This window comes from Centruroides vittatus, unplaced genomic scaffold (genome assembly GCF_030686945.1).
Source record: "Centruroides vittatus isolate TY-2023 unplaced genomic scaffold, ASM3068694v2 contig_1630, whole genome shotgun sequence".
NCBI lineage: Eukaryota > Metazoa > Arthropoda > Arachnida > Scorpiones > Buthidae > Centruroides > Centruroides vittatus.
Window position 1 is genome coordinate 32,627 of NW_027120991.1, and position 15,575 is coordinate 48,201.

Sequence of the window (15,575 nt, forward strand, 5' to 3'; positions counted from 1 at the left end):
ACCCTGATCCATAAGTAAAAAATGCTTGAAGTTTATGGATATTTTTTTTTAACTGTTTTTGCCCTATGGGCACTAATAGGGCCTCTTTTAGTAGGCCCATCATGGGTTCGGCCAGGCCCACAATGGGGCGACCGAATGGTGAGGGACAGAGCCCGACATATCCAAACGGACAGTTGATGGATATTAGTAATAAATTTAAATATTTATAAAATTAATGATGTTTCTTTATTGCCTTTTTACTTGCTTCTTTTCTTCTTAGGTTAATTGGATTTCTGGGATCAAATATTTCGTATGTATCTTCTGTTATTATACTGGCATATTTAGCTAAAACTGGTCCTTTGTCTTCAAAATATAGTTGATGACGTAGCCATCCGTCACCACCACCATCGTCGTCGTCGTCGTCATCTTCATTACTTCTTTCAACTTTATTGTCTTTGTCTGCATTTTCGTCCCTAGCACTTTTAAGTCTGGCTTGAAATTTAGCTAGTAATGCTAAAGTCGTTTCTTCCCGATTTCCTTGCTTTTGAATTTTCTTCTTCTTTTTGCGTTTGTCTAATTCATTATGGTAAGCTTCCAAAAGTTCATTATCTGTAGGTTCTCTTTTAACTGTATCCATTTCTTCATCTTCATTATCAACTTTTTTGTCTTCTTCCTTCAATTCTCTTTTTAATTTTTTAATTTCTGTCCTAATCTCTTTTCTCTTCTCGTATTCTTCATTTTCAGGCGATTTTTAACTATCATCTATTGATTTAGAATTCACACTTTTTTGAAGTTTCTTACGAATATTATCTAGTGAATTTATGTCTTTGTTTTTATCTGTGTTAGTATCGAGTTCAATGCTGTCATTTGAGGCATCATCGACTACTGCTGGCATTGAACTAAAATGAGGATCATTAGCAAAGTCATGACTACTTTTGCTTTTTCAACGAAAATCTTGTGCAACTAGATCATTCTCAGCTTCTTCTTCTTCTGCTTCTTCTCCAAATGATAATAAATTAAAATTTTTTGAAAGTTATGATTTAACCGGTTTTTCTTCAACTTTCAAAACAACTTGCGTCTCCTCTCTAGGAACAATGTCATTAAATGGATTTAATAAAATTTTTGTTTCAATAATTTTATGAGGATAATATGGTCTTTCATTTTTATCCACAAGAGATTCTTCCAATTTTAACATATTAGATAATGTTTTTCCAGTTACCTTTCCAAATATTGTATGCTTATTCTGTAATTCAGGGCAAGCTCCAGGAGTAAAAAAGAATTGACTTTCATTATCATTTGGTTGACGTGTGGCCATGGCAACCAGTTCGCGTATACGCAATATTACATCACATTAGGGGTAAAACAAGGGGTAAGCCAATTCACGTCAACCTGTTTTTGTTAATGATAAAGATCTTAAAACAGAGCTTCATTTTCTTTGTTATGAAAGGGAGGTGAAATTCTCTCTTTTCTAAAATCAATTATTTTATTTAATAAATTTTATATTATCTTAAATATTAACAAATTTCAAATAATTCAATTAAATTCCCATACAATAATATAAAACAAAAGGGTTTTCTAAAGTAAATTTTTTGGGAATAATTAAGTTTAACAATGGTGAGGAGGATGACCTGGTGCGTGAAAAAGTTTTGTTAACATCTGCAAGGGAGTTTTAAACAAAAACGTCTTTCTTTCACCAAATGTATGTTTTATCATAGAAAAAATTATATATTTTATAAAACAATATAAATTAAACTTCAATAGTTATCTAATCTTAAAATTTAAGGGAGAGAACAGGGGGGCTTCCGGTCCTCACAAGTTGATTAAGTTAACATTCTTTAAGTATATTGCTATTTAATTATTTGTTAACGTGTATAAACGTCAATACAAACACACAAAATCCATATTGTTTAATATCTTTGACATAAGCATAACTTTTGCTTAAGAGAAATAATAATGCAAGGAACACACTTGTAATTTTTTATGCTAACGTTATTACACAAAGAAATACATTTAAGTCTTTTTCCTCTCTTCTTTTTTTATATTACACTTCAACTTAAAACTTCAAATGACATAAAGTACGCTATAATGAATGCATCATCTATATTATAAATTTAAATACATTAAGATTACACCAGTTATAGAATTTATACTAATTAAGTACAGTACATCTAAAATAGTGCTCTAAAGATGAGCACAAGGCCTGAAATGCATTTTCTAGCTTAGTAAAATTTGTATAAACTATTACAATAAAGCAAGAATAACAAATAAACCAGCAACGAGTTTTACAACTTTCCTGCAAACATTTAAATATTTGGTGGCTAAATTTGTTATCATATTTATAAATTTTCTTATGATATTAACCATTATCATATAGAAAAAATCTTAATTTTAAATAGAGGGATGAATTTTATAGAAAATTGTAAATGCTAATACAAGTAAAATCGTAATGAAATCAAGCTCTAATAAAAATACACACGTTTCCCATTATCTCATTTACTCTTCAATTTTTAAACACCAAATTTTAAAAGCATTAATCACTCAAATACGCAAACCTCCGTGCAAAATCTCAGAAATTTCCGACAAAAAGCAAAGGAGTTATTAAGCTTTAAACAAGGTGTACAAATTCGTGTCTCTCCCACCGTACTATTAATTGAGGCCAAAAATGTAAAAATCTGGGAGTCATTTTTTGACAAAAGTTAATTGTAGAAAAGTACTGTACATAAATAGTTTGTTTGTTCAGTATACTAATTACCTCAGCGATCTGTACACAGTGTACTAAGTCTGTAGTCTCTCTATGCTGAGTACACATTGTATGCAATGAAAAAATTAATGCGTACAATATATTATATAACAATTGTATCTCAAAAAATTATAATACATTGCTTTGTGTTAATAAATAGATTATGAAAAATGAAATATTTCTTCTTAGTCTTTTCTTTTAAATGTTATAATTCAGGTGTGCCTGTGAAATTTAATTATAGCTTCAAATTTGTCTTGAGATAAAACTGAGTGAAAAAACACCGGTATCTCCGTAATATTTCTATGATATGACTAATAGATATCTTTTACGTCATAATTTATCGTGTTATCAACCGCTAAAGAGATGTTAGTAATATTAGCAACCTGGGATAGTGTGGTTTTGTTTATTGTTTCCGAGGGATCAAATGAAAAAGAAGACTAATTGGACAAAATGAGGTTTGTTATTTTTCTACAATTCCTATTCGTAATAGTAAATTCTTGTGAACAATTTTGGAAAAATTGGGGTAATGTTTCTTGTACATCGTCAGCAAACTGTTGCCATGTGTCGAGTAAACATTCCTCTGTTGAAATATTCAATGAGTCCATATTGATCAATTGCCAACAGGAAACAATTGACACTGATTTCCTGCGATGTTTAAACGTTATAAACGTACGGAATATAACGTTCAATGATTGTTACATGTCGGCGATGGACTTTGGAATATTTACTATTGGGTATAAAGTCGAAAACGTAAAGATATTGTACACAAAATACGAGAGAAACTTCGATAGCGCATCGTTCATTAATTTGCTATCTCTGAAATCTGTCGTAATTCAAAGCGTGAGAACTTCTGATTTACTTCATTTGATTTTCATCAATGTTCCTTTTCTGACATATTTTCAGATTAAAAATTATAACTTCAGTCTATTTCTAAAAAGACCTTTTTCAAATTTAATTAATCTTTCTGAGTTATACATCACGAATGGTTTGTTAAAAGTTTTACCAGAAGATCTATTTTACAACCTTCAGAATTTGACAAAACTGGACTTAAGTAACAATCATATCGAATCGTTTCCTCCATCTGTCTTTAGAAATCTCACACGACTGGAATATTTGTATTTAAGTTGGAACGAAATAAAGGATTTACCTGCCGACATGTTGAAGCGTCTCTCTAATTTAAAGACATTTTCTATGGATAGACACAAGAGATTATCAGAAATTCCGGTTGGATTCTTCAAAGGACTGCACAACTTGAGTGTATTAAGTGCATGGGGTTGTTCCTTTTCTGCACTCGAAGAAGATGTATTTTTTGACTTCATTAATTTAACGGCTGTAGATCAAGATTTGAATCAATTTGAACATCTCCCAGAAAATCTTCTGAAAAATAATAACATGCTGATATTGCTTTCCTTTTCTGGTAACGAAATAACAACACTTCCAAGAAGAATATTTCATGGACTTTCAAATCTGAGATACATAACCCTATTGAAAAATCGGTTAGAAAATCTTCCAGAAGATGTTTTTCTCAATTTGTCATCTTTGCAAATTCTAATATTAGCATTAAATCGCCTGAAACATTTACCTGAAAACATTTTCTTTACATTGAATAATTTACTATTTCTCGATATTTCTTACAACAATATTACTGACATTTCTGGAAAACATCCTTTTGGTAAAAGCAAGCATCTACGCCACCTCGATGTAAGTAATGCTGGTTTGACAGAATGGCCCATGATAAATTGGACAGAATACAACTTGACTACAGTAAATTTTTCAAATAATCACTCTGAAACAGTGAATTTGCCAATTTACACTCCAAATAAGTTGACAATAGATCTGTCTAACTGCAAAATCAGAACAATTTACATGGATGAGTGGACGTATGGATTTTAAATGCCGACTTATAATTTAAACAATAATTCAATCACGTGTGACCACAAACTACAGCAGTTTGTTTTTACACTTAAGTCGAATTTAGAAGTAGCATTAAAAATGTTTTTAAATGTACACAATATGAAATGTTACGAAGAAGAAAGGAACGTGCTAGGATACACGAAATTTATTAAAATAGGAAATTATTGTCCACTGAATTGTGATTGTTTTTCAGAACACAACAACGTGAAGTTAAATTGTTCTGGAAAAGGAATAAAAAGAATACCAGAAGCTTCACCCCAAAATACAACCATCGTCGATTTGAGTAATAATAACATAACAGAATTGTCAAATGTGGTTTTCGATACATGGGAAAACGTCAGGCATCTAAATTTAAGCAATAATTCTTTAAATAATTTTCCCGATTGTGTCTTTCCTTCACACGTCACATTTCTGTCATTAGATGAAAATCGGTTGACAGAACTTCCTCCGGGATTAATGAATGTCATCGACACTTCTGAAGAATTTAAAATTTTCTTATCGGGAAACAATTGGAGACGTGATTGTGATTCACGTTTTACTAAAATTTGGTTGCTAAAGAATATGCAGAAGATTGCCGATTTCTCAAAAGTTTCGTGTCAAACGAATTCGTTGACTATATCTTTTGCCGAAATTGTTTCCGGTGATTTCTGCACACGATCTGAAGTAATTGTAGTTTCTTCTCTACAATGGAAAGTTTATGTTATTGTTCTATGTATGGTAATTGTAATTCTTCTGATTGTATTCATGTATATTGTTTATCGGTGGAAAAGAAAGACAAAAAACAGACTCTACGAAAAAGTCAGTATGCGAGTTAGATAAATCAGTTTCTTCCTAATAGTATCTTAATGGATCGATATTCCTTATTATTCAAATTAATGACTCTTAATTAAGGAATAAAACGAGTATTTTAAAAAAAATCAAACTATTAATATAAAATCGATCTGTTTTATTGTTTATTGCACAAAAATGTTGTAATATTTTGTGTTGTATAGACAGAATTCAATTATATATATATATAATAATTGAAAGTAAAGTATTATTAAAAACAATGGTGTAAAATGATTCGTCTAATATAAATTTAAAAACTTGTTTAAATATATTAGCACATGTTTGTATTAATAAAAATTAAAAAAGTATTCTTAATGCATTTCTGTTACATTTAATTAAAGAAATATACTGAATTATGTAAATATTTTACATTTAAAGTACAGAGAAAATTTCAATAGAAAACACTTTAACATTGTTAAAGATAAAATTAATGCACAGATATAAAAAAGTTTCTATTTATATACCACGTAGTGTGTGGATTTAAATTACACACGTCGTGATTAGTATACAGTACTTCTATAGCTGATATTATCATAAATAAACGATTTCTTTTTAGGTTTATGCCGATAGAATTAAGCGCTGTCAGGAGTTAATTTTCGACATTTATGTACATTTTATCCCAATTTTTCTAATAAGAACAACTCTCTCACATTAAACTTTGATCATTTCATATTACATAAAATATTTATGTTTTCGTGTGTTAGTAAGATTATTATGTGTTTAATGGTGTTCTAATTTTGCATTCGATCTGAAGATAAAGCCGAATAAAACATGCAGTAGATGATATCTAAAATCTGAATTGTAATCTAAATCATTTTTTGTTGTGAAGTTACGAAAAAATCCTTCTGCAATTATCGTCAGATTCTTCTATGACAATACAGCAAAAATTACAAAACAAAAATACAGCTACTTCTGTATATTCACAGTTTTTAAAAGAAATTAAAGGTAGAAATTGAAGTACAGTAAATAATTTTCTGCTGTGTACAAACAATTATATTAAAAGTTTTATTTGATTTTTTATACTAATTATTCTTCTATTGGAATAAATCCAAATAATATATGGTTATCTATTATCAATTTTAGATAATAGATTACATACTTAATACAATTGTGTAACCTATTATTATCTGTAAATTAATTGAATACTAAATTCAACTCAATTCCAAAACTTATTCGATTTAAGGATACTTAAAAATGATTGTTAAATATTTCTATCTGTTAGAAAATTACACTTCTTTTACTTTAATTTTGACTTTATTTTGTAATAAATTTTTACTGAAATTAGAATTAGAATTAATTATAGATAAGACAAATTAAAATAGTTAAATAACAAAGGTGTATGAGATCAATAGACAGATGGGTTATTAGTTATCTATAATCACTTTTATAGTAACATATCTATTATATTGTTTAAAATTCTCTTACTTTTTAAATTTTAGAGATAAATGGTATCAGTAAACCTTTTTCATTTAATATTAAATGTATTGTTATTAAACCCTCTACATGATTCGAATTAACTAAATATACACATTCTTAAATTTTGTATATCTGTTTTCGCTGTTACAAGTTACAAATGGATTTAACCCATAACCCATATAAAATAGCAGTTGCTCAACAAGGACTGACATAACAGCTTAGACGTGTTTCTATTTGTAAATTTGAGCTCAGTTCATTTGTTTCTCTTTTCACAATACAACGTGTAAAAAGTGGTGATCATTAAGTCTCGTTACATAAAGTCATTATCTCTCGAATTTCAATATACTTTTTACTGAAAATAAATGAGTATTAAAGTATTTCTTTATGTAAAAATAATTGAGATAGTAGAATAAAAAATTGTTTACCTATCTATTTGCATTAAAAATGTATCTATAATTCAAATATTTTAAACACAGTAACATAATTTTCTAACGTTCTGAGCAATATTATTAAACATTGTTAATAAATAATTTTTTTATCTTCTATTCTTATCATATTTAGTGTTTTGTATAGAGCACCACTTACTCTGTCTAATATCATTCTACGTATTCAAAGGTATACAATTATCACTGCATGATTTACTAATTCAAATCTCTGAAGAGTACGAAAGTTAATGAATATGAAACACGTCAAACAATATGAAAATTTAGAATGCAGCCAAATTAATATCATCAAATCACCATTAGTGATACGGATCATATTATTGCAAGTGGTAAGCGAAATATTAATCGGATATTGGACCTTTGAAATTTTACTAAATCGTCTTCCTTTATTTCTCAAATTTGTTCTATTGAAAAATATAACGTACTGAACTCAGTACAGTATGAAGGTGAATCAAGCAGATAATTAAATATTCGAATTAAAGAACCTATAAGATCAATAAAAAAAAATAATAAAGTAAAGGCAGCAGTAGCTCAGCATTGCGGAATTGTTATGAACACAATAAAAATTACAAAAGCAAAAGAAACAATAAAACGTAGATTTTATGAACAGTTAGAAATATAGTAATTAAATGAAAAGCGAATACTTGATTTAGTAATAACGACGAGCTAAAAATTAATAATTCGTAGTGTATATATTTAGATACAACTACTAACAATTATTTATTGTGACACATTCTCTCTTCAAAATTTTGAAAATTTTCGGGTGTTATTAAGCTTCAAAAAGGGTGAACCAAATAGTGTAATGCACATACACACAGTATAGACACCTTAATATTAAACATTTATTAAAATTTCTCGAGTTTTTTAGCATTTCTAGACGTGCCCTAAGTCTAAAAATATAATTACTCTAAGAGGTCATTTTCTGACCAATTCCCATACTTTTCCTCCGTTATATATAACAATTCTGTTTGATTGTTTATTCTGATTTGATCGAAGTAATATTCCTTTATATAAATTTTCATAAATTAGAGCAATTTCCTTTCTTTTTATATATTACAATATGTTTGGGCTACTACAAACATATTTAATTTTGAAACTTGAACAGTTCGAAATCTTTTTTGTTTCTCGCAGTCTACAATTTGAGTTCATTATTTATTTAGAAAACAGAAAGTTATACATACTATTATGGCATATAAGAAACACCAAGAGTCCACATAACTTATAGAACATGTGTTCACAATATTAGTTTAAGAAATTTGTCACTTCGGCGTTCAATAATTCTAAATAATCTAACAAACAGTCAATAGTCGGTAATCGCACAATTATAATACAGCCTACTTGTATTCTTAACATTCCATTTAAATATTTTATTTTTGTCAACTTCAGTCCTTTTCAATTCTTCATAATTATATAAATGCGTAAATTATTTTGCCGAAAATAATTAATTTATACACGAAAAATAAAGAAAACTTTTATGAATTTTAACAGGAAAATGTCTTCGTGATGTAATGACACATTAAGTTTCATCTCATTATAGCTTTATATAAAATTTTGTTATAGTAATTTCAGAAATGAAGGAGGCTTTCAGAATTCTTAAAATTTATATGTCATTAAGAATAAGCTTTCCAGCTTCTAAATGGCATTACTGCACGAATAGACGATGCATTACCTAAATGATAAATGTAATGGTACCATCACTTGGCAACGAGAATACGAGTATAAATAACTTGTTTTATATATTCAGAGGAAAGGAATAGAAAGAAAGCTTAAACAAAAATTACTAGGAGTCATATGTTACACGAAGCCTTTTAATTCTTTAAAAATGCCACCGTTATTGCATCGTTCTTCGTGCTTATCCTACATCATTTTCCCTATAGTGAATTCTGCGAAATTATTGGTCTGAATCTTTACATTCCTTGCCAGTGCATCAGACAAGAAACAGATAAACGAAAGTTAACTACACCCTCTTGTTTATATAAAATTTATGATAGTTTAATTGAAATATATTATTGGACCGTAGTATTTTTATGTGTGTTTAGAATATACAATCCTGATATATACGCTTTACGTGTTCTCCATATTTTTAATGATCACAAATTATCGTCAGCAATAGTAACACTGGTTTCAGCAGAGTATTTCGCCGGGCAATTTACTATATTAAAAAGAAATCAAATTTCATTTCATTGTGTTAAAACCAGTTACCACGGTAAAAAGGATATAAGTGAAAAATTACAAAAGTATTTGTTACTTTATTTTCTTGGTATTGTGGGAATAATTTCTATAGCTACCTCCATATCTTGTTTTTCTTTTTATCTGAAAATTAAAAGACAAAACGGAACAGACACTGAAGCGTTAATCTGTACATTATTTCATACAGTATTGTACATTTTCTACGTGGGCCAAATTTGCTACATCATTTTAATTTTTGCAGTTCCATTAATTTTCATAGAAAAGAGGCTAAGCAAACTGGCCGACAAATTAACTGAAATGAAATTAAGAAGTCGTTTTTTAAAGGAAGAATTAGAAAATACATTTGTTAAATACATCGAACTCTGGGAATTTTTCCAAGCTCTTAATGAACAATGGAATGTGCTTTTACCCTTTATATATACTCACTTGCTTTATATTAATTGTTTCTTGTTGTATGCAGTATTATTTGTAGAAATGGAATTTTATACACGTGTTTTTATCAGCTGTATTTCTGGTCTTTCCTTGAGTGCATTTAAAATATTTTGTTGGGGGTTGTCTGTTCTTACTTCACTGGTTCGTATAAACTTTTAGTATTAACTAAATCACTTAACATATTTTAAGGTTGGCAGTGAGTTCTTAGATTTTCTCATAGAAAAAGCAAAAGCTTTTAAATGCGATTTTAAAATCTATTCTTTTCCTATGAGAAAATCTAAGAACGCTCTCAAAATTTTCTAAGTAGTTCTTTAGAAATATTTCATTAAAGAATATTAACAATTACTTTCAATACAGTATAATATTTTGCTATGTACAGTACATACTTTTTAGTTAGAAAAAATAAGCAGTGACTATGCTAACTAATACTAAGTTTAAAATTAAAGGATTCAAATAAATATCAAATGAGATGGCTCCCATGCCAAATAGAAAGATTTCATAGCGGTTTACTTGTCATCCTTCTATCTGGTGACAAATAATCTATTACGAAAAAGAAATCCTAGAAATTTTTAATAGATTTACAATTCAAAAAACTCTCAGATATGCTGGATATTTTACTTGAGGTATTATGAGTCTGGCTCTTAATGTGTTACCAAAAAACACTTTCTTAGTAACACAAAACAAATTGGTGATAGGATTAATAATCTGATTTCGTCCACTAGTACGTATCTATTAAACAAAACTTATGAAACTTCTTTTAAGGATACAGCAACACAATTTCACAGATTAGAAAATTGTCGATTTATTTAATTTACCTGTATAGATACGTACTAGTATACGAAATAAGATTATAATAAATTGAGGACATTGAGGCATATTAATTTAGGTATAGGACTGTATTATTATTATAAGGAATGCGACAAATGGTCATATAACAAACGGGGTGGTTCCAAACAGCACGTGTATAGCATATCATAGCCCAGTATCCCTATGAAATACTAGGCTATGATATGCTATACACGTGACGTAAACTTGAAAGACACTTGCGCATGGATGGCCGTTGGTAAAGCTTCATATTCTAGGTGTTTACACTACATCGACATTGGCCTGTCATAAATGATATTTCACCAGTAATACGTAAAACTTTTTAATATCATTTTTGAAAATAACTTCATAATTTAATGTAAAAAATATAACTGTAGGTTAAAATATTAGCAAAAATACAAACGAATAAAACCACTAAATATTACAAGAGTAATTACAATAAAACTAAGTTGAAAAAATCAGTAATATTATATATTATATTAAATTCATTTCAATCATATTATATAATTTTCGTACTGTTAATTGTTCTGAATGTAAGCCTAATGTTTTCGTTTGTATTTTCAGATGTACGACAATTTTATTTCCATGGAAAAATTTTTTTCATCTAATTTATCAATATTATTCAAGTTAAAGGTATGGTCAAATTTATAATTTTGCATACATGAAGTTACAGACATTTTTCTTTTAACGAAAACACTTTTATTATTAACTTATATTACCTACAGCATGAAGGAACATATAACGTATGCGACATCTTTAACATAAAGCTGATATTTACGAAATTATAAAACCAATTCACATTAAAAAATTGTCTGTTAATACATTCATACTGATGAAGAAACAAGAACTGTTGTTAATGTAGAATAAATTAAAAATAAATAGAATATAAAGGTAAAAACACATTCCATTGTTCATAAAGCCGTTTATCCGAATTGAACAGGGCTTATACCGATCCGAATTAACAGGAATCAAAATAAACCAAAATTAATGGGTATTGAAAAAGTGTCACATACAATACTGAAAACAAACTTACATTCTTTTCTAAGGTTTAAAAAAGTAACATTACTATTATTGAAATAAAAACATAAAAAACTCAGTACATACATATAAAGTTTGAAATGATAGTTTTAATGATTTCATAAACAAATAATAAAATAATGATGATTTAGAGGTAATAACTTCGCTTGTTAACACTTAGATCTGATACACACACATATATTTCTAATTCGGCTGCAATTTGAAAACAATTTAGACCTATAAATATCTACTGGCCGCCTGTCTATCCTTCCGAATTCTCAATAATGGTATTAGATAAGTAAAGGTCGACAGGAAGTGTGGAAAGATTTTTTCAGGAGGTCACGATTTACTATATATGAACGTCTGTCCTGCACGATTATTTTGCTAACAGAAAAAGCATTACGTCAAAGGGCAATACACTACTAAAAAACTGAATATTGTGAGAAAAAATTGCAGCCGGCGTTGTGATGATGTCATAAAAAAGAATTGATTGCTTCTTTTATATGTGAGATTACGAGGGCACAGGGTCAGTACCCTAATTGCAACTTACACACCGAGTTTGTAAAATTCGCCCACTTTGTCTTTTGGTTGGGTTGAAATCGAGTGGCAAGGGGGTTGAGCAAGTCGGCAGGTGTTCGTGTTTCCGGAGTGACAGGACACAGGTTTAACAAAATAACAAAGCATTTATTGAATAACTAATTTTAGATTACACGAGGCTATATAATGTGATTATGAGCTATACTATTTACACAAAATTGGCGACTAATCTCTAAGCTATGTCGCAGGCCTAATCTGAATATCGGAGAGAGAGTTAACAAAGTTTAGCCTCGAAATACCTGTAAGTATGAATATGTAGAGCAGTATGCGACGATCGTGCGCGCATGGAAGCGGTAGGATTCCTCCATGTCTTCTCCTAGGAGTAGGTCGAGTCCGTTGCATGGAGGTCCGAGAGTCTAGGTGGCACTATCATAAAATATAACTTCCAGTTCGATCGCCCCGAGCTTCCGGTAGCTCTCGCTTGTCAAATGTTGAAGATGAATTGCATTTCTTGACAGTTAAGTGTCAACTTTCCAACTGACGTGTTGATATAACCGGTGACCTCCGCCCTAATTTTCCGTTTTTTTTATCGGGATATTTACATTTCGAAAAAACGATTAACATTAATTTTTTAGATCCCATTAACAATCCGCGGGCTCACATATATATTAAATTGAATATCACTAACGAGTACATATTTTGCATATATTTATCAATACTTAAAACGATAACAAAAATCACGTATTAAAAGTAATACATATTGTATTAGCTTAATTTTCATGAATTAATGTTGTTTTCAATTGTAAATAACAGTGTGTATTAATAATCATTCTACTGTTCTACATTAATCGTACGAAGACTAATTAGAATTTGTTCTAAACAACAAACTCACAATTTCTGAATGCAGCCATTTATTATTGAAAGTAATATACACACATTGGTACAGAAATTGGAACATCCGTAAACGTGATATTTAAATAAACATATAATACACAATACAACACAACAACGTCTGTCCTGCACGATTATTTTGCTTATTTTATTACACGACGAAACAATATAATACACAAGAATTCAATTTCATACAACAGATTATTTTTATTAAGTCATTATACAATATCTATAATAATAATAATAATAATAGGATGTGTAAGGTATGGAATCGCCAAGACGCGCGATTCCCACCTGTTTGTTATAACGAACTGTCATAACGGAAAAGTCGTTAGGATCGGCCGTTGGAAACGACCGTTAGGAACTTCCGTGGGAAGAACCGTTAAGTTTCCAATCGTCAACCATCGGACGATTGGCCGGCGGGAAGTGACCGTTGGCGGCCGTTGCGGGAACATTCAAATTTGATTGGAGCAGGGTTCGAGCGCCGTCGACTATTTAAGCTCGGATCGAAGTTCGTATGGGGATCGGCTGGCATCGTATCGGAGGTGATCGGATCGGATCGGATCAAGGGAGATCGTCGTTATCGAGGTGCTAACTAACTTTCTCGTTGGAAGTTACGTGTTTGTGTATGAACTTGTTCCTGACTCGGAGGTTTTGTTAATTACAAGTCTGTTTGTTCGTAAGGAGTTCTTTCGACGAATTTGTACGGGAATAGTCGGTTGTTGTTGGAATTAGTGTTGTGCATAATTAATTGTAACTCTAATTTGGATTATTTTGTACATTTACTGTAAATATAAAATTTGTGTTTTTCGTCAAACCGACTGAGTGGTTATTTTGAACATTACTGGATGATTATAATATAATTTATTTGTTTGCATTATTTTAATTATTTTTTCATTATAGACCATCGATTTTATGAAAAGATTTGGAAGAATTCCGTTAGGAATATCGTTAGGTGGATTCCTGTATATAAAGAGACATTTTGTAATAAGGGTAAGTAAAGGCACGCCAAATTTCTTCTTTAAAAATATATTCGAATAACGTTTTATTATTTAGGTAATTAGCGGACTCTACTCGATATTTTCTTCTCTAATTCAAGTAAGCGGTGTTTTAGATAAAGAAAAAAAATGTAGTAAATTTCACGACAATAAGAATGTGTTTAACAATACATAAAAATCTTCATTTAAATACAAGTGAAGTAGATGTTATGAAACATTAGACAGCTAACAAATTCAGTAATCACAAATTTTATTATATAATGTAGAAAAAAAATATAAATTTGCATATTGTTGTGCTCTTCTATGCATCGAAAATTCATGCACCAAATAAAGCACGTGGGCCTTATTTGGATCACGAATATTCTTGCATGCGTTATATTATTATAAACAACATAAAGATATTCTGTAAAATAGAGTAATGTATATAATAATAATACTGATTCTGATAATGATGATCATTGTCATCCAGTTGATTCCTGAAGAAAGACTCAGAATATGAAATTTGAAAAGGCTGGAAAGCGTGTTTAACCTAACATAATTGTTGTATTTTAGTGGAGTTTGTTATGTTATTCATTTGTTATACGGGGCGGCCATAGGTATCTTTTGTAATTTTGTTGAATAAAGAATAAAGAAAGAATAAAGTGAATAGCGGTGTTGTCAGCGACTAATTTAAAAGATGAGGGATTTATTGGCCTGTTATATATTTTTATCAAGCTCATCTAATATACAAAACTGTAGACTGGTTTTTCATGAACAGCGAATAGTATATGCCAGAAAAGGAGGAAAAGAAGTACATCTTGTAGCACCTGAATATGTGTGAATAGGCGTGTCTTGCTACCTACAATTATTTTTAAAGAGAAAAAAATTATATCCTGAAGCGAAGGATAATTAACCACATGGCAGAGAGTTTAAGATCACTAAGAAAGGTAAAATTATTACAGCAACTATCATTAAATGTGTGCATCCTTTTGCAAAATCCATGATAGGTCTTGCAGCTGGACCTACAGGAAGACGAACAATGAGAAAAAAGCTGGTATGTTTATTTAAGCAGAGAAGATCGAATTGCTGACATGAGACTATGTGTACTGTGTTCAAAATATGTTTATAAAGGGTCCGTCGGATAAAGATAAAATATCCGAGTTACTTTGCCCAGAATGTGATGTATGACTTTCATAATTTGTATTTATTATAGTTAATATTCGATAAATCAATTATATCCACGTGATGAAATAAAAATGCAAATATCATTATGAAAATAATGTTAATTTTTATTTATTATTTTCCTTGAGATTTTACTGTTAATTCACTGCGTACTGAAACGAATTTGAACTCTTTCACAGAGATGGCAAATCTATGGGATACAAT

At 29.7% G+C, this 15,575-nt stretch overlaps 3 protein-coding genes across 3 annotated transcripts; 2 read left to right on the forward strand and 1 right to left on the reverse strand.

Annotated features, from left to right (window-relative positions):
• Positions 1–211: 211 nt before the first annotated feature.
• On the reverse strand, positions 212–874 carry LOC136968841 (spliceosome-associated protein CWC27 homolog). The gene is made up of 2 exons (XM_067262887.1): positions 781–874; positions 212–711 (listed from the first exon to the last, which is right to left on the reverse strand). Exons 1-2 carry the CDS (start codon positions 872–874, stop codon positions 212–214), a joined length of 594 nt encoding a protein of 197 aa, XP_067118988.1.
• Positions 875–3,152: 2,278 nt separating this feature from the next.
• On the forward strand, positions 3,153–4,822 carry LOC136968838 (leucine-rich repeat-containing protein 15-like). The gene has a single exon (XM_067262886.1). It carries the CDS (start codon positions 3,170–3,172, stop codon positions 4,610–4,612), a length of 1,443 nt encoding a protein of 480 aa, XP_067118987.1. The 5' UTR covers positions 3,153–3,169; the 3' UTR covers positions 4,613–4,822.
• On the forward strand, positions 4,733–5,452 carry LOC136968842 (leucine-rich repeat-containing protein Bf66946-like). The gene has a single exon (XM_067262888.1). It carries the CDS (start codon positions 4,733–4,735, stop codon positions 5,450–5,452), a length of 720 nt encoding a protein of 239 aa, XP_067118989.1.
• The last annotated feature ends 10,123 nt before the right edge of the window (positions 5,453–15,575 follow it).

Excerpts from the sequence above, each read along its gene's own strand:
- LOC136968838 (XM_067262886.1), top strand. The coding sequence starts at position 3,170 with ATGAGGTTTGTTATTTTTCTACAATTCCTATTCGTAATAGTAAATTCT.
- LOC136968842 (XM_067262888.1), top strand. The coding sequence starts at position 4,733 with ATGAAATGTTACGAAGAAGAAAGGAACGTGCTAGGATACACGAAATTT.
- LOC136968841 (XM_067262887.1), bottom strand. The coding sequence starts at position 874 with ATGCCAGCAGTAGTCGATGATGCCTCAAATGACAGCATTGAACTCGAT. Across the intron at positions 712-780 it reads AAATTCACTAGATAATATTC|AATACGAGAAGAGAAAAGAG; the intron begins GTAAGAAACTTC and ends CTGAAAATGAAG.